This window comes from Anas platyrhynchos, chromosome 3, assembly GCF_047663525.1.
Source record: "Anas platyrhynchos isolate ZD024472 breed Pekin duck chromosome 3, IASCAAS_PekinDuck_T2T, whole genome shotgun sequence".
Lineage (NCBI taxonomy): Eukaryota > Metazoa > Chordata > Aves > Anseriformes > Anatidae > Anas > Anas platyrhynchos.
In genome coordinates this window covers 19,777,150-19,797,565 of record NC_092589.1, presented here as the reverse complement: position 1 = coordinate 19,797,565, position 20,416 = coordinate 19,777,150, and the positions used below count along the sequence as shown (strand labels likewise).

At 36.9% G+C, this 20,416-nt stretch overlaps 1 protein-coding gene and 1 long non-coding RNA gene across 10 annotated transcripts in view; one reads left to right on the top strand and one right to left on the bottom strand.

The window, feature by feature from the left end:
- Window positions 1-20,416, bottom strand: part of CDC42BPA (CDC42 binding protein kinase alpha) — a 149,016-nt gene that overhangs the window by 78,642 nt on the left and 49,958 nt on the right. For all 9 annotated transcript variants that reach the window (XM_027453658.3, XM_027453660.3, XM_027453661.3 and 6 more), the window contains exon 6: window positions 18,055-18,203. In XM_027453658.3, coding sequence (XP_027309459.1) covers window positions 18,055-18,203 — 149 coding nt within the window. The remainder of the gene's footprint in view (window positions 1-18,054; window positions 18,204-20,416) is intronic.
- On the top strand, window positions 1,749-9,233 carry LOC119716329 (uncharacterized). The gene is made up of 3 exons (XR_005264178.2): window positions 1,749-1,862; window positions 5,920-6,023; window positions 9,128-9,233. It is a non-coding gene; the product is annotated as an uncharacterized lncRNA (long non-coding RNA).

Below are 20,416 nucleotides of genomic sequence, written 5' to 3'. Positions count from 1 at the left end.
TATTTGCAAGACAACAAGCAGTTCTGCAGGTCTACAGCACAGGAAGCAGTGATTCCAGAAGAATCTTGACTTAATTCAAACTAGACACCAGGAGAAATTTCTTTACCATGAGGGTGGTCAACACTGAAACAGGCATCCTAGCAAAGTGGATAATGACCTCAGTAAGGTGCTTTAGCTCTCAGTTAGCCCTGAAGAGGTCAGGCAGTTGGCTTAGACGATCTTTGAATGTCCCTTCCAGCTGAACTATTCTACGCTGATTTTTTTTCTTGGGCAATCTCATGGAGGCAGGGGAAGAGATAAATAGAAAGGAAGACACTTCTTTCTTTCCTGTGAGGGTGACAGAGCACTGGGACAGGTTGCCCAGAGAGGCTGTGCAGTCTCCTTCTCTGGAGATATTCCAAACCTGCCTGGATGCCATCCTGTGTGACGTGCTGTAGGTGACCCTGCTTGGCAGGGGGGTTGGACTGGGTGATCTTCAGAGGTCCCTGCCAGCCTCGGCCACTCTGTGATTCTGTGATATGTCACCATTGGACTAAACGTTTCAGATATTAATAGATTTTCCTCACAAACAGAGCTGAGCTTTTCAAAAAGCGGCAGAACTGAAGTGACAGTAGAGGTTCATAGGGTTCTAGATTCAACAACTGCAACATCAGCTGAGCCTGAAGAAAGAAATGCATCTGTCTGAAATCAAAGGAGCAATTTGATAGCAGAGTTACCAGTTTGTTTTAGTCCCGTGGATAAGAAAGTGATAATTTGGAGAATTCAGGCAGGTCACACACCCCAAGACATGCTGACCTTGAGAAACAAAGTGAATAAGTTATATTAAATTATTTTTCATATGAACAGCATTTTGTTAATGCTATCACCAGTGCCAATTAAAATACCACCAGATGAAAAAAATAAATTAGTTCCTGGACTAACTGCTGGCAGAGAAAGACTGATGCAGACAACTTAATACTAATTGAGGATATCACAGTATATTATTTACTCATTAAACGTACAAGAGGATTCCCCAAAGGCATAAGCCAAAAAAGTTAAAAGCAGACATCAATGGTTATAATTATCCAGTCTTACAAATAGAAACATCATTGTTTGCCAAGTTACCTCCTCAAAAAAAAAAAAAAAAAAAAAAAAGGAATATAACCAAGATCTTGTCAGAATGCCTGGACTTTTTATCCAAAACTCCTTGAAAACACAGGGCTACCCTTAGTCAGAACATAAGTTCTGCAGTTTATTTCACTCCCTTCTGTAGTTTCAGGAAGATTTTTCTTCCACACACCTCCTCTTCTCACACAGAAATACTGCAACCATGATAACAAAAAAGGAAAACATTTGGTTTTGGCAGCATTCCAATGAAATGAGAAAATTTGGCGTCTGTGAAGTTTTTGTGAAGGTATTCAGCAATGCCATACTGACAGCCTGCTTTAGATATGCAGAGTGAAACAGCTGGTGACCTGCCATCAGGAACGCTAGTCAATTAACTGCTTCATTTTTTTTCCAGTCAAATCTACAGGCAGTAATGTCCAGGAGCTTATTTCTTTCATCTATTACTCTCTGCCAGATTATATCAAAGTTGCCATATTCTACCAACGAAATTTTATCCAAATTCTAGTGAGCAAAACTAGAAATATGTTCCACCTGGCAATGTGCACTGAGACAAATTAGATTGAACTGCTGGCAGTTATTCTTCAGTAATCCCAGTAAGATTGCACAAGAGAACAGCCTAAGAAAACTGGAATATGTTGTACCTCATTAACCATTCCTCTTATCAAGACTCTGCTGCCTGCCTTCTCCTAAACAGATACCCCTCCAGCTCTGGGTGGAATCCCGAATGTGATTATTTCTATTGAATTCAAAATAATGTAAGTAATTTTGATCACAACCTTATTGTTTACATAGCACTCAAACAGCTGTATCATGTTTTTTATAGTGAACTAAACCTGCTTCCTGTAAAGCTGACAAACAAAACCTGGGAATTTAAAAAGATGCAGTAGCCATGCACATTGCCTTGAAAACTATAGGAATAGTCAGATTAAACACTAAGATTTAAGTCTTAATAAGCAAAGAAAGTACATGAAAAAATAATAAGAAGAAATGCTATAAACAATCTTATTTTGAACTTGCAATGATGTGGTTCAGGGTTTGTTTTTTTTCTTAAGCAGTGCCTTTGTTTTCTCATTAAGTTTTGATAATAAGTAATTATGTATGCATTGTTCCAGGAACATCCAGTAATTTACCTCTGCTAAAGGAATCTCACTACTCTCAGCGGGAGATGATTCAGCCCAATCTCATTAAAGTCAGTGGGCAGACTCCCATCAATTACTAGGACAGCTGAACTAAACCGATATGATAGAAGTTTGGATCTGACATACAGCCATACTTACCGATCAGTGTGTGCAGTTTTATATTTATACTGCTGCACACCCTAACCAACATTTATTCTTAGTAATATTACAAAACTAAATGATAGACAATGTAGAAATTAAAGTTACACGTACTAGATGCAGAACGTGCACTAGCAAAAAAAAAAAACTTAATTGACAACACATGTGAAGAAATTGTACAAGCACGTTTACTTCAGCAACTCATGGTTTCACCAACCATCAGAGACAGAATCAGGTACTGAACCCAAAATTACTTAGTTTCAGAATACGTTTCCTGACAAAGAATATTTTTCAAATCTTTAAACCACACTGAGAGGAAATTACCTTACTTTTGGTGAGCACAGAGGTTGCTGCTTTCCTCTTTTACTGCAAAGAATTTGCACCCCAGACTTGAAGTATAACATACAAAAAGAAGGCAGATTGCTATCCACACTGAGCGTGGGCAGCACAAGTAGTATTCTGATGAAAGATCCTTAGATTAGACATTAGGAAACACTTTCATAATAATGACAATACCACACTGTAACAAATTGATTAGGGAAATTTCACCATATCCATCACAGTATTTTTTTAAGAACTGGTTAGACAAATATCTACCAAGAGTGGTTTTGCTATAGCTTGATCTTGTCTTGCAGCAGAGGAAAAGTATTAGACTGACCTCTCAGAGTAACCTCCCAGGCCTTTTCTCTACAGATCTACATTGCTCCAATTTCTGCCACTCAGACAAGTCTTCTGGATGCAGTATTTACTTTACTGTGTTTATTCAGTATATACCTTATTGTATCCATTACCCTTTATGAATTTCAAACGCTAATAAAGGAAATAATAACAAACAACAGGGAATGAGTACATCAGCCAACAAACATAGATCTTGAGTTTGTTCAGGCACTGATACTCATTCCTAAATGCTTGAACTGAGTGGAGTTACTGGCATATAAATATATGCTCCACCACATAGCATTACAATGTCCTAACATTTTTAACCTAGAAAAAAATATCTCCCTGTGACCTTTATATATATGCATTTGCTTTAAAATAATGCATATCTCAAAAACGATAAGAGCTCTAAAATATGGATAATTATTTTGAAAAGCTGCCTGTATCAAACTGTTTTTCTTCTTCTCAGAAAGAAAAAGTCATTTGAAATATTCTTTTTGATTAGTACTTGGCAGCTACATACTTCCCATGGTTCTATCATCCAAAATGCTAAGCAGCTATTGGAACCAGATACCCAGGGAGAAAACACATCCAGTTAGGCACCCTAGTCAAGTATTTTGAAGAGATGTCAGGGCAAAGGCACCTGTATGTCTTATTTCTATTTCTTATCAGTTTTATGAATTAAAGCAAGTAGGTCATTTTAGTACCTTACAATGCTGATTTACAGATGTTACTTTAAACATCCATGAAACAAAAATGTAAGAGTCATAGGCATTAGCACCAATTCTTATGGCAGACAAGCAAGGGCCCAACAGGAACTGATATCCAATGCATCCTGAAACTGACCAAACTTCATACAAAAGAACACAGAAGCCAAGAAACTTCCTAAAAGTTGTGTGGGTGATCAAAAAACTTGTTGGGGTTAAAACACATATAGAATTTAATGTTTAATTCATTGATCTTGTAAATAATAGTGTTGTTAAGTAATAACTCATGCATAAAAACACGAGAGCTTTGCACTGTAATTTTCAGGGAATTGTAATAGTTTAGATTTCCTGAGGATCTTTCAGGATGCAGAAAATTCCAGGCACAAGCACAGGAGTTTTGAAAGATGTGCAAACAAAACATGGAAGAAAGAACAGGACTTTTATTTTTTTTTAAATCACCAAGATGCTAAATATTCAACCATAGCAGGACATGTACTTCCTAGTTCTAGTGGCTCAAGACACTTTAGCCTCAGTTTTAGCATCTTTAGCCTCGGTTTTCGTAACAAGCATTTTTGCAATGGAAATTCCAATTCATAAAACAAATAATGGCAAAGCATTTCTCTCTCTCTAAATTCTGCAAGGATATGACACATAAAAAGACAAAATTGTTTTGATCATGTCTTAACATTTAATAGTAGACAAGCTTATAAAAGTAGTTCAAATGAAAAACTTCCTTTTGCTGCTCCAAAGCCTAACAAACACACAGCCCCTTCTTATCGCAGAAGGCTCAGCAACCAAGGTCAGTCTTTGACACTGATGACACTGTGAAGATAAATGCTGGCAAGACTGGCCTCAAGCCATTAGATAATACCAAAGGAGTTGCCTTCCATACCACTGCTCTTTTGCACATACTTTCTCTGTGTAAGAATTGTACCACAGGGGACTCATCTCCTCATACTTCAGCTCAGGAGTCTGTAGCTGCAGCAGGGCAGAGCTCCCATGTCTCTCCTCTTTGCATCTCAGAAGTAAGCACCAGCACTATTGCTCTGTTACCCCAAAACAAGGGTCTTTATTTCACACAGGCATTTCAGGAAGACTCGACACTTAGTACCAGACCACATTAAGGGATCAGCTAACTGCTTTATTCTATTGAAACATAGCATCGTCATATGGTTAGTCTCTGGCATCAGCTACAGCCACAGCTTCCCCCAGTATCTCTTGTTTTTCTTAATGGAGGACTCTGTCCTTAACCTGGCTAAACAGTTAGCCCTATTGAGACTCACTGAGTCAACTTAATGAGCAAAGGAAAACAAGAAAAGCTCTTTGGTTTTTGTTTGTTTTTAAAAAACAAAACAACAACAACAACAACAACAACACACAGCAGCAATGTAAAACTTAGAGTGAGGTAATAAAATAGGTGGAGTTTGTTGAAAATGCAAACTAGACACTATTCTGGCCTGGACTACTTATTTGAACCTTGTATTCGAGTGCATGGCCTACATTTCTCACCTAAAATAACACACTCCTTAGTTAAACTGCCCATAATTTTTTTCTGTAACTATGTGTGTACTATTTATTATTATTAAAAACAAGCTTAGGAATACCCAGGCAACAGAACCGAGTACATAAATACATCCAGTAAGAAAAGGATTTAAGTCAGGTTTGTTCGCTCATTGATGGTTTTGCAGAACCCACTCCCCAGCAGGAGGTTGCAAAGTGGGTGTTTCAATCATACCTTGGTGTAACTGAACAACTTCGCCTATGCTGAAAATGCAACAACAACTTGAAATCGAGGAACCTCTGGGAAAAAAAAGTGATGGGAGGGAGCAGACTGGTATCTAGCATGCCGCCTCCAGGTGCGGGGCCCTGAAGAAAAAAGCTGTTTAAAACGGGCTGTGAACCAGAAGTTTTGCCACAGTGGGCTACATACTATTTGCGAAGGAGAAGCTGGAAACCTTGAATTTACACAGCATTTAGAAAACAAAACAAACGAAGGTTTGATTTCTCCATCTCTAACTGTTGTTCTTCCAGTTTTCTAATAAACTACTACTACACGCAGTGGAGTACCTAGCTGAGGGCACTCAGGATTTTTGCATTTCTAATCTGCCCAGCTGTCACAATGCTTTTTTTGGATCTAATCATTCTGCTAATAGTTTCACATTCCTCAACAGAAACTGCACACCAGTGACATTCATCAGAGAGGAGGACCATTTGAGTCAACACTGGAGAGAATGATGCCCTTCACCTTTGAATCCAAAGCTGCATGGATATGGAGGTATAACACTGGTCATTTAATAGAGAAATAACTATCACACCAGGCATATTCAATAATATTTAACACAGCTTGCTCTTTTGGTGACTGTCTATTAGGTGGATACTTAAACATACTAAGTAAATACAAGCTGCTTTGCATGAATGGATAGAAAGAATTTTCACTGACCACCAAAATTAAAATGTTAAGGTTTATTCCCTCAAGATTTCAATGTAATTGCAATGGAATACTAAGCAGCTTGCTTGGATTCTGTGAGCTTCAGTTGACAGAGCTATTTCTGAGTTGCTGAACCATATCCTTTTGTATCAATCTACACTTTTCCTCCAAAATGTAGGAATAAAAATAAAACTACAATTTAAAAAGATCTGGAAAAGACTATTTTTTCCACATTTTGCCATCTCCACTTTATTGAATTCCATTTTGGCTCCTAAGAACGTAAGTAAACAGATTAAGAACTCCGCAACCACAGCCAAGCAGCATATTCTAAAGATTAAAAAATTAAAGTCTGCTAAGTAAGGCTAATTCATGTCAAAGCTTTTAGATTTCTAATAGTATCATGAGTTACTGGAGGGTAAAGGAGTAGAAGAAGTAAGCTCCTTAAGAATGTTATGTCCATCTGTGAGTGCCATCTGTCAAAGACATCCTGAAAGGGGAGGCTGCAGAGGAATCCAGAATATCCCCAGCTGTTATGCTGCAAATTGCTACCTATGCTAGAATATGTTGATACATATTTCTAGGCAGATAAATGCTTTCTTTCCTTTTGATGCTCATTTTGGATTCATGATCTCTGCTCACTGCATTTCAGTATGAGCACATATCATCTCTGAATCATCTGATCACATTAAATAATTCTAAGAATAAACCAGACAACCAAAACTCAGGACGTTATTGTTTTTCACAATGACACTCAAAAAACATTTTTCATAGATTTTTAAAAATGCAACAATGATACTAAGAAAGTATTTCACTGAAGAAATCTCACTCAAAAGCTGTCAGGACAATATAACAATTTTTAAATTTATAAATATGTAGCTGTATCAAGAAATATGTGGTGGTTTTGTTTTTATTTTTAATTATCACAGATATCTGTAAGTACCGGAGCTGAAGTAAGCTGCTAGCTGCAAATCACTAGAAAATTTCTGGAACTGATAAGAAACAAAATACCTGCTGGGTTCATACTGCATCCCACAGCAAACCAAAAGCTTTTCTATCTTCCTCCAGGAATAAACACACAGGTATAAATACATCAAGAATTATGGAAAATGAGGTAAAGGGAGGTTTGTACAGAAATGAGTTTTGAGATCACCGAATGCCTTTCATTTTCCCAAAGGAAGAATATACAGCCTTAATATAAGGTTGATCTGATCCCTCTCCTCTCCATTTACTTGATCAGCAATAAAAATTGCAATGAAGCTATAAAAACATATTAAAGGGGAGTAACTGTTTCTTAGCCTTGAATTATGCGAAGTAAACCCTGGATGCTAAAAAAAAAACACTTTGTTTTACAATGAGAAGAAAACCAATTCCATCCTGAAAGAATACATATATAAATCAAACATTTGCCATTGCTGTTAGACGTATGTGAAGAAGCAGTTATATGCTATACATTTTACTGCTCTTACCCCAGGCCACTATGGCTTTAGATTTCACATATTTCACAAATTTTTGAAGGACTGCCTAGCAGAAAGAAGGATGTTTCAGAAAACAACACCACTATGCAACTATTTGAACGTGCTGCACAGACCTTTTGTTTTCCTCTTTCTTCATCCAATAAGGATTTACTCAGTAGTTACAGAGATACCCACGATTCCTCTTTCTCAACACAAGTCAGTGGTGTTCAAAATAGCTCCCTAGAAAAAAAGGGGGGTGAGAGGAAAAGCCACAAAAAAAATAAAAGACAAAACATGGCTTTTCCAAATATGTCTTCTACTTAACCGTGCCCTAAATTAACAGTATATAGGTTAAGTGCTAACAGAAAAGAAGATTCCTTCTGAGTGAGCAAGTAAAAAGTAGAACAGTGGAGAGCAACGAAGCTACTACTGCTGAAATAATAATTCCTATTGCTCCCCCACAACTTCCTTATGTTCTTTACTGTATTGCAAGTATGGCACTATATTTATTACCTTCTGGTTATCTGTAAAAAATAAAGTGTTTGAGGAATTCTACTTACAAGTTGTTAAAAACAACAGAACATGCTGCAGTTAAATACAAGAAATGTGAAGTGACTTGTTTTTAAGTACAGATAAAGAGAGTAAAGAGCACATGTGAATGCAAGCTTACACGTTGTATGTAGAAAGAGGAAAGAAGAGGCTGGTAAGGAATCTTTTGACTCAAAAGTCCTACTCTGACAGGTGATACAGAGTATTTTTACATTATTTGACATGAGTCTTCTAGCTCTGCAGAGCTAATTAAATGAGAAAAGTGTGCAGTTTTGTTTTTTTTCCCGGGGGGATCCTGAGGTAGGAACAGAAGACTCACTCCCTAGAAGTCTCCTGTGCCAGTCTGAAAAACAATTTTACCACTTCTTGATTTTTTTTCTCTTATTTTGCTATTTTGAGACAGTGCGGGTGCTTTCATTTTGACAATAAAATTGCATTCAAAGTAACAAACCTTTATGATTTAGATTTCACTTTATCTCCTCACACTCATGGTCTGTTCCACCCTGTCTGCTTCTCACACTTCTTTTCAATCTCTTTTGTATGAGACTGAGGCAAAGGTTCATCTGACTAGGGTAGATCAAGCAAAATGGGATTGCCTTTCTGTTATCTCAAGCAACTCCCATGCTGGGTCAGTTGTTTTCCCTTCAGGATGTTCCTTGCACTGAGTGGTAGTGGCATAATGCACCTGCACCCCAAGTTTCACGACTAAATAAATTGTTTTGTTTATTTTTTCCCTTAGAAAGACCAATTCCCTAATTTTTCTTTGCTGTACAGAACAAACACATATGGAAGCAGAATGAAGAGAGGGCATAAAACAGTAAATGAGAGGCTGTGACCCACTGGATAGCTGTGTTTTAAATTCCTACCCAGACTGTTGACAAAATTATTTTAATAACAATTTTTTTTTTTTTGATTAATATTTTTTCTACCGTGTTTTTTCATATTCAGTGCCATAAAAGCCACTAACTGCCTAAGTCAGAAGTTTGACAGAAGAATTCTGAAGACTTTAAAATGCTGAAAAGAAGCATCCTGTGCAGCCAGCTGAATGGTGAGGTGATAAAAGATTGAACCAAATTTGCTGGAGCACAAAGGAAAATCAGAAGCCTGCAGCTCAGTGATAACTATGGAAACTGATACATGGTCCGTCATCTGTAGATCAACAGAATATGTATTCAGAAGTTACAGTGAGAAAATATAGTAGGAGACGATGCACTTCATAGCACAGCTGATTTTCTTTTCATTATTCGATTAAAACATTATTGATTTGATACACCTAAATTACGCGTGTCGTATTAAAGGCATTCGAATAAATAACTGCTGCTACTAAATGAAAGCCGTGGTTGAATTCATATTTTTAAAAGGAAGTCAGAGAATATCGACTTCAAACTGACAGCTATTCAGGAATACTCAAAACTACTAAAAAGAAAAAAACCACACCACCACAACTCTCAGAAGTGACTTGTATTTTCAACCCCTTTTTGCTTCCCTCACTCTAATGCTTGTTTACCTTCTCATATCCTCCTCCACTTAAATAGCTAGTCACTTGAGGATCAAAGTTGCTATTTTCAGACACTTAACCTGCAGTTAATCTCACTGTTGCTTGTCTTTAAGTGGAGTTAGATGTCTACTGTGCACCTACGGGCTAGCAAGAATGGCAGTAACTCCTTGTAATGTTATGTAATATGTAATGTTACAGGAAGTTCATGCCAGTTCCGAAATACACAAGTAGGTTTAGCTAGTTTTGACATTTGTTTTTTATAGAGTGGATTGATATTTTAACTTATGGGACTTGATTAATGTCTGTATTAATCATTCTTCTCTGGCTGAGACTCAGGCACTGCTTTCCTCTCTCTGGAAAACAAATTGAAGCACAAATTCTTTAGAACAGGGAACAGCAGTTCAGGACTTAAACTTATTAAAACTGCACGTAAGCAGAGCTAATCAAAAGCCTTCCTTGGACATATGTGATGTATCTGAACTGCTTCAGGTACAAGTCTGAGTATAAAACAACACATCTTAATAATTACAAACTAAACATCCTGGAAGACTTCCCTTACTTTCAAAAGCATGGAGTCAAAGATCATTCATAATTGGTGCCTGTGCCTCAGCTCTAAGCAGAAAGGGGTTTTCTCATGTCACCAGCCACACAGCTTCCAGCAGGGTGTCTATTTTAACAACAGAAAAGTTTTTCCACAGTTCTCAACATTATCAACATCATTACCAAAATATTCTGAGAAAACAATGCTTCCTGCAAAAGTTCACAGAGTTACATACATGCCTAATGCTATTTTTTGTTGTTGTTTTCACAGATTTGAAGAAATACATTGGAAAGCGAAGGATGCTGTTTAAATATTGAAATTTTAGTACTCAACTTCAGATGATCTGTTACAAAAAATATAAACAACTGGATATTTGATTCCTTTAATATATGAAAACGCTGCCTAAAATGTCTACCTAAATTACCTTCTTTCTTCTCATGTGTCTGGAGCTGAAGAGTATACAGCCTACATAGTACTAGGACGTGTAGTAGTCCTGCTATAGTGTAGTAGTAAATGCTTGACATTTAATTTCTTCTATATAATAATAATTAAAAAAAAAAAAAACAGCAAACAAAGACATTGATATTTGAATGGAAATGCAGGGAAACGGTCTCAAATTGTGGCAGGGAGGGTTAGATTGGACATTAGAAAGAATTTCTTCACAGAGAGGGTAGTCAGGTATTGGAATGGGCTGCCCAAGGAAGCGAAGTAGTCCCCACCCCTGGAGGTATTGAAGAGAGGTGTGGACATGGCACTAAGGGAGACGGTTTAGTACTGGAACTCAGCAGGTCATGCTGATCTTTTGAAATTGAATTGAATTTATTGAAAATCGGTGAGTTACAATGGCAGTAATACCACTATTTCCTACTGCATGTGGAAATGTTAAGGATATCCCCCAAGAGCTGATAAAGAAATCCTGAACAGCATGAACATCACAGCACCTGAATCAATAAAGATTTTTATACAACTTTTCAGATTAAACTCCACACGTTCTTGCTTCCCTAACCCCAGCCATGAAGCCTTCCACAACTGAACGAAGCATGACCACACTCAAGCATTTGCTTTGTAAACAGTGTTCTAATTTGCAGGATCTTAAGTGACCTATTTTTTCCTCAAGTAAGAAGTTAAAAGCTAGTAATAGTTTGTCATTATTGCAAAGGAACTTGGGGTAGAATCTTCTAACAAAAGAATAGCTCTCCTGAAAATGTACCATCAGGGAAATGCTTACTGTAGAACAGCATCAATGTACATAAGGTTATTCGGACCAATTCTTCCTTAAATGCCATTTCAGGAATCAGTCCACGCTAGGATATTTTTATTTACTAAGAAGAAAAGGTAAAGAAGGATACCGCATAGAGTATTAGTAAATGAAAATTCAAGACACTGTGAAAGGAGATAGTATGAAATAAATAACTGTGCTCACAAAAAGAGACAAAAACAAAATAGAAACTTGTAGAATACAAAAGATGAGGCAGTTAGTCTACTTCTAATAAAACAAAAGACTTGAGAATAAGGAAGACTCCCTCCACCACACAACTGCCATCCTCATTTCTGCCTGCATCATTCTTAGCTTTCTAAGCAAGGACAAAGTAACTGACAGCATTAGTCACGAAGTCACCAAGCAATGAATTAATTACACCCTCCAAACCACAGTCACCAGGACTAAAAATTCAGAATCAATAAAAATGTTTTTGTCCTACTTTCCTGCTGTTGATTCTGGATATCCCAGCATGTAGGTGTAGAAAATATTTCTAGGTCAGAAATACTCAGAAAAGAATGAGTGTAAAATTACAGCTTTTTTCTCTCTCTCTACGTGTACAGCTTACCAACAGGAATCTTTGCCTTCAAAAGAAGTTTATCAAATTCTGAAAATACCTCCAACTTTGCAAGACACTGGAACAGACCTCAAATTAGAGCTACATTAATTCTATTGCAGACAGTTTTCTTCTGCAAATACCACAAAGGTCAAATAAATTTTTATGCTAAAGGTAGTAAGCAGTATCTCTTGGGAAGTTCCACCACTTGGTAATCACTGAGCCTTGCTATAAACATTATTACTTGGAAGGCAAGGTTTTCAGGTTTTGTTTGTTTGCTTTTTAATATGGAGTAATTCAGTGGAAGAAATTTGGCTTTAAGAATTTTCCCATTAAGACACAAAGTTAAAAAGGACCATTTTCAATCCAACTTTTTCTGTCCATCTCTCTCATTTTCACTTTTAGCAGGGTTTTATACACTTTGCCTTTGAAGCAACTGCAACCAGAAGATACACTAATCTACATTAAAAAATGAAAAAATCTTCATCTAAACATTTCTGCTTTTTGTATGAGTCTTTTCCTCTAATAAAGGCATAATTGTCAAGCTAAAAGACCTATGGGCACTCATCAGAAAAACAAAACAAAACAGAAATAAAAACCAACAACAACAGAGAGATAAGCTCCTTGCATTACTGGCCTTCCTCAACTGGTAATAACCACAAATGTCCTTCCTTAGCAGGTAAATATCACACATGGAAGGGGAAGGGTTTATTTCTGGGGGTTCTCAGCTATGTACATTTCAAATAAATACCTTTAAGATACTCTAGCTCCAGGATCTTCATGTATCCTTTTTTATTATTTTTTTTAAAATCTTAAAATTCAGCAAATCTTCAGATATCTCAAGTAGCACTCATTGGTTGTACAGAAAAGAGTTGTAGTGTTATCACAGATTTTACTGGCAAGTCTAGCTTAAAATGATTCCCTCCTATTCTCTTTTTCTGTCAGACAGAGTGGAGGACTGACCCAGATTACAATGCAATGTTACTTACAGCTTGGACTGATGTCCTCATTCAGCACACTGCACAGCCCCACAGCCCTTTGTTTCAGCAGAGCAGGAGCTTGGGGCTTGGGGAGAATGGAACAACAGGAGAAAAAAAGGCTGAAGGTTTGTAGAAGTGCCTCTGCTGAAAGGACCACTCAGGACTACTACCACTTAAGGCCTGGTTTCTAAACTCCTTCCACTCGAGTAACACAGAATGCGGGCCTACACTAGCACATGCATCCATTACACAGATTTCACTTAAATTAATCCCATCAGACACAAAACTAAGAAACTGTTTAACTTCTACGTGATAGCACACGCAGCCTGACCCACTAGCCCTTTGCACACACACACAGGTCTTGTAATTCAAATACTTGTCGTGCATCACAGTCTCCTCAGGAAGTCCTACCAACACATTCCAGTCAAATAACGTTAGCCTCACAGTCCTCACCACAGACTGGGTGCTACCCTGAAGGAGTACTATGGGATTTTTGGGAGGTCATGGGGCAAAATGATAGCCCAGGGTCTGTGAAGATGGCCTTTGTTTCCAGCCCCTCCTTGGTGAAGAAATGAAGAGGAAACAGCCCAGACTCGTGGAGCTCTGTAAACAAATTTCTTACGAAGGAGCACGAGCTTACCAAATACTTACTAAAATAACTTTCTGTCCTGCAGTTTTCCATCCAAAACTGAACTGCAAAAATTCAAAGCAATGCATTTTAAGTAGACTATCAAAATACTCTAATGTTATTTTTTCCTTATTTTTCTAGCTTTTCCTTATTTTCCTAGCTTTCTCAGCACTTTGTAAGGACATCTTCATGGGTGTGTTTGACATTATGTCTGCTGCAAAGTTTGGTAAACACTTAAAATACGTTGGTGCTCTCTTTCAAACCCACAATTAGTGTTCACTTTACCACGGCCAGAACGCTTGGCACATCGCTGTGCCAACTCAACTCCGACCAAATGCGCAATGCAGCTAACTCCATAGACGTGCTTTCCATCTCCACATTTTCCACTTCAGCAAATGACTGATCGTGAAAGATGGGATACACCCAAAACACAGAAAACCACTCATTCAGCAAGACAAAAATGGATATGCTGGCACTGAAACTTATAGTTGAATGTGAAATGCATCCCCCCAAAATCCTGGATTTCAGCTAACTATAGTAAATATTTCAAGAATGTCCCCAAGATGAATTTTAGCGACGACACACAGTAACTTGTTAGAAGTAAAACAAAGGCTGGCTTGATAGGGAATAGACAGTACTTTTACCCCTCTACTGCATTTATCCCCTTATGTTCAGTGTTTTCCAGAAAGGATGTCACTTCCACGGAGAATTCAGTTGCTCTACATTTTAAGAGCTCAAATGTTCCTATGAAGCCTGACATATTTCAGAAATTGATACAAAAAAAAATGGAAAGAAAAGAAAAATACATTTCTGGTGACTTAGGATGCTAAAATACTTCCCACTAAAAGACAGTAACAACTAGAAAACTAGAAAATTACTTCCAGTAGCAGCCAGGCCTTCTGAAGTCTTTTATACTTAAAAAGATTTAGGAAAGAATAAGCATTTACCACCTTGATTTCCACTTTATTTAAAACAGAAAGAAAACCTGCCTTGCCATTCAAATAAGAATTGAGTTAAAAAAAAGAATCTCCATTGTTGGAAAAAAAAAATCCATTTCAAGTAAGTCAATATGCCTAAATAAGAGTAACTACCTAGCTGAGAGAGTTTTACTTCAACATTCATCTGGATATTTGATAATGCATGCAAATATAAAAACTTTTAACATATACCATAAGGAATTAAGCATTCCTAGTAACAACAAAACCTTGAAGCTGAAATTAGTGTTACTGCATGTAGAGTTTGAGGTGTGTTTTTTTTTCTTTTTTTTTCAGATGAAAATCAAAATATGGTGCTACGAAACTGTAAAAATAAAAGACAAATTGATGTTGATTTCAAATAAAAGTAACTTATTACCTTGTATGGCACTACAATTTGCAGAAAACTAGCACAAGATAATATTTAACCTTGGCCTACAAGCAGGCATGATTTCATTATTTCAGCTTAGTTATTTAAGGTATCAGGGGTAGTTAGAAACCTATCAAAGAAACTCCCAAGGAAGTCCTGCACTTGTGAGAGCTACACTGAAGTTCTTTCGATCTTGTTGTGAACACTTGCGCATATACTTGGATGCCGTTACTTTCTATAACTAGTCTTGGAGCTGTCAATGTCCTATGGCAACGTCAATACTGGTGAATTTATCACAACAGGAAAAGCTAAGAAATACATTAAAGAAAATGCTGTTTTAACATCCTAAGCCATCGTTTAACTATCAAGTAAAATACTACAAAAATCTGTTTGCAGAAATTAATTGATCAGAAATGTTATTTTCAGCTAGCTACTTCTCCCCTTGGTTCATTAGCTATCAGGAGACAGCTTCAAAAGCAATTTTTCTGTGCAATTCCACTAATAACGTAGATTTTCATCTCCTTTCTATTGTCAATTCATCGCATAATCCCACAGAGCTAGTGCAGAAATGGCATTCAAATGTAGAACTCCAAAACCTGAAACACACTTGAAGCAATTTCGTTTCATAATGCTGAGGTTGCTTGCATTTGAGGTTTGGTCAGCGTGTTTTAGGAAAGAAAAGTATCTTGCAGCATGTGACATCAGAGCAGTCTGCACACCAACTACCACTGCATTCAGTACTGCTCCCTGACAAAACAACCTGAAACAAAGAAGCGTTTAACAACTGAAGAGAGCAAAAGGTTGCACACTGCGTAAGCAGAAATACATTTTTTAAAGCTATAAAAGCATTCAGAGTAAAGGAAAACTATCATCAAAGTACAACAGTGTATGGCTAATGTGAAAAATCTATCCTGAAAGAACTGGAACACTACAGAAAACAAAACAGCCTCTCTCACTGTATGAAAGGAAAAAAAATCACTTTAAAGAAAAGTTCATTACCTCCAATTCAGCTCAAATCCTGATGTATATTGACTACTCATTACAATTATCACTACTACCACTATCCCTTGTTTTTAATAGTGTTTTCCTTCTACTTCTCCTATGTCCTTCTCTGTGTGCAACAGGCACCCAAGAAGGATGTGGTCACCACACCTAAACTTTCACTACAATAGCATTTGTGAAATTTAGATGTTTTCTTTCCTTTTCGTTTGCTTTAACAGTTGCAAACATCCTACTAATAGCGCAATGCGTCACATTTCAAAGGCTGATCATCTAACATATACTCAAATCCCCTTTACTTTTTTTTTTATCTTTGCAAAACATTCCCTTTTAAACAGGCACTGTATTACAATGGTATTAGTGATGAAACATGCCAACTGCCTGTGCCAAGTGCTGAAGGGGCATTTATAATTTGGTTTATAAATATGGGAACCTCACTGGCAAAGCTGCAAATCAAACAACAAAGGACTGAGAATTCATAGGGACTTTTTTTTGTGAAACTTTCAATAATAATAAATATGCAGGCATAATAGTATGTTGTTTTGAACCACAATGCTCCTTAATACCCTATCAAAACTTTACACCAACACCTATTTCACCTTGAGGACATTAACTATTTGAGGATGGAAGTATCATATCTACCACAGGTACAAAATATAGCAGTCTATGTACGTAGTACATGGGGTACACTTCACCTGGTAACAGAAGAGACAGTATCTCAACAGTTCACCCACAGACACATTTTAAAAGCTAGATGCAAAATAAAATTGAATACAAAAACCTTTCACATGAGGTTCTAAATGAAGAAACGGTTTATCAGAAATATACATTTGAAATGTTCAAGATTCAAGAAAACCTCGAGGGAAAATATTCTGCTTAGGCTTTTCCACAAGGCATTATCACAAAGAACTCTTTATCAGGTCACCAATTCTTCAACAAAACTAGCAGACTTCAAAATATTCCAGCAGAGCAATTTGCAGTTTAGCACCATCCCATATTAAAGCATTCTAACTATAGCTGTTTCATGAAAAGCCACAATCTCAAAGGAGATAAAACACAACTGAGTAACAAAACAAAGTCAATTACAATATATCTTTTGGACAAAAGCAAACTAACAAAACACACACCAAAAAAACAAACAAACAAACAGAAAACCTAACACCAATCAGACAAATGAGAACAGGAAAAGAAGGAATGGCCAGTACAGACTCTGATTAAGGAGAATAAATGGACATATCAGAAGAGTTCATTCTGCCAGGTTAATGAACCAGCTTAAACAATTGTGAGTTACTCTCCTGGTTTCTGCCAGAACAAAATAAATTTCTTCAGAGTATATTTAAAATTTCAGCCTCTTATAAGGTAATCTTTGCTCTGCATACAAGAACCACCACGGAATTCTGCAGAGATGACACACTAAAGAAAAGACGATGTGAGCTTTATGGAAAAAGCAATTATGGCCTCCAAACATGTCAGACACAAATGACATAACATTTTCCTTTGAACAAAATATATTATTTTCTGATATACCAATGTAAATATAAAGTACCACAATTTAGATACCTATTTAGAAAAATGTTATCACTTTGTTTTAAAGATAATTTGATCAAGTCCAAAAGAAAATGTTGGGGGGGGGAGGGGGGAGAAGAGAGGGGGAGAATCAACAGCAGAACACACAATGGTGTGTTGGTGTGTTTTCAACTTTTTTATAGATTGAACCAATTTAGCTAAGAAATAGAACCTGACCCTTAAATAAACCTGTTCAAAGATAGTCACGTTTCAGGAAGAGGTTTCCAGTTTTGCTGTTATAAACGATGGATCATTTACTCTAACACGTGCCAATGTGTAAGATTCAGCAAACACATTTGGATATTCATAAATGTCCTCATTCATGTCTTTGATCAGATGGTACAAGGTTATCAATTCTCAACAACCACAAGATAGAGGCAGGTATGTTCTACTATGCTTACTATCATGGCAAATACTTGTTACTAGCATTAACTTTTTAATGAGAATTACCTTTCCAAGTAACTCTCCCTAATTGCAACAGGAATCTGGAGGTCAAATTGCTTACCTGTGGACATAATGCAGCTGATGAACAGAATCAATAGCTATCACCATTTCAGCCAAATAGAAACGAGCCATATCTTCAGGTAGTCTGTCCTCAAACTTGCTGAGCAATGTAAGCAGGTCTCCTCCAACGTAGTAATCCATAACCAGGTACTACGGAGAGGAAATGATGAGAAAGCAAATGGGAAGAAAAACATATTGAGTGATTTTAGGACTTAAAAACTAATTGAAACATAAAAGATAACTTATTGCAAAAATTATCATAGGCATTACAAATGCTGAGATGCTCAGATGTTCCAAGAAGAGTAGCAGTTTTAACCTCATTTAAATATTTAACCTACTTGAGTATTTTTTCTTATTTATACGTATCCAAACAGTCAGCCTCATGACAAAACATTATCGGCTTCATCCACTATCCCATCATCACACACAGTTATATTTAGATACTCAAAATGCCCTTTTAAAAACAGTATCCTTCAACTAAATGCAAAAGGCATAAAGGATTAAAGCACACACCTATGATAACCTGTGTTAATTAGGGATCTCATTTAGGAAATATAATATTCCAGGTTTCCCCTTCGCTTCTACTTACCATCTTCTTTTCCTATTATATAAATGATTTTGGAAAGTAAAATTTTTTTAGACTACTCATAGATTAAAGCAAAAAGGGAGAGAATTCCAGTGTCTTATAGCATAATTCCAGATACTGTTGACACTGCACACAATACAGGATCTGCCAACATATGATGGAAGACATTACCTTCTCTAACTGATATCATGGAAGAAAACACTTTGATTTCTGCTTTATTAATGAAGCATATAATGAAGCATGTCTGCCATTGGATCAGATGCAAAGACTTAAAAGAGCTCACAATCTTTCTCCGTTTTACTGTATTATGAAAGAATGAACCTCTGTGTCCTTTGCAGACATGGTCAAAATGACTGGAAAGAAAGGTAAGAGCTCACAATGAGTATCTTTTTATTTTAATTGTGAAACAGCAGCTGGAAAAGTAAATGAGAAAAAAAAATATAACAAACTAAAATAAGATCGTTCTCTCAAGAGGGCCTGGTGAGAGTCGAGTGGAGTGAGCTGACTGCACGGCCAGTTCAGAACAGCAGCCAGCCACAGGAAGCCATCACTAATAACCGCGTGATGGCAGTGGGAGCAGCAGTCACCTCCTGTGCTGAGAAGAGCATGAGGCTTGTGAGGTCCCAGGAAGAGTCTGAGGGGATTTCTGAGCCCCAACACTCTCAGGCTGTGCCTCATGTGTTGTATTTGTGCAGGTGCTGGCCAGCAGGCAGTCTCACCCGAGGGCCCAGCGATAGCTGGGCAAAGACAACTGACGGTACAGCCAGTTCTAAAGGGCAGGAATATAACCCATATAGCCACATATAACCCGTTCCTGGGGAGTGCCAGGGACCAGGGCCACAAGTGTGGACTCATAAGAGACTATTTTTTTTTTTATTTTCTTTTAGTAAAAAGCATACAGAGAAGTTGCAAGACTATCTCTTATTAGCAGACAGGAGATCCATTAGAAGATAAAGAACAGAATCTGCTCAGTGCTCAGCAAAAATAGGAAAACCTGCAAGATTACAACAAATTCTAGCAGACTGCTGCTGAATATATCATATTTTCTTTGTAATACTATTGATAGTAAGATCAAAATTACGTAAAACATGAGATCTTATTTACTGTTCAAATTAATGAAGAATGAAACAGGTTGGGAGGTTTTTAGGACAACAGCTAGGCTCATAAATGCAGAGCCCTGTTTCTATATAAACTCCAGCAAAATCCATGGATCTCCAAAAGCATGTGTACTGACAGAACAGAAAGCAATATAGTGGCCAAAAAAATTTACAATTCTCCGTGATTCTGATAGCACATTTTTATTGTAATAAATAAAAAAATATGACTACACGTTAGATTTTTAAGAAAACATTAGAACTTACTAACGATACAGATTCAAAAGCACAAAGCAATAAAAAACAAATAAACAAAATCTATCAATGTATAGTTGTTAACCTGTAGGGGCATAAGTATTACCAGAACTTTAATAACACAGTGAAAATATTTTGGTTGAGAAAGATTTCACAGAAAAACAACATGTTTTCTCTTATTATCTTCTTTTTGCAAGTCTGTCAAAATACTTGAAAAATAAGCAACATCGAATATTAAAGAGATACTTTCATCTACAGCTACAGCTTCCAATCTTACTTATTAAGACTTAGTGGCATTCTTCCTTGTTGGAAGAACATTTGTTTTATTACATCTTAGTGGTTTTAAATCTTCAAAAAAGCAAAGACCAATCAAAATGAATTGTTATTTCAAAAATCGGACAATTCCATATTTTAACTGTAAAGCTCCA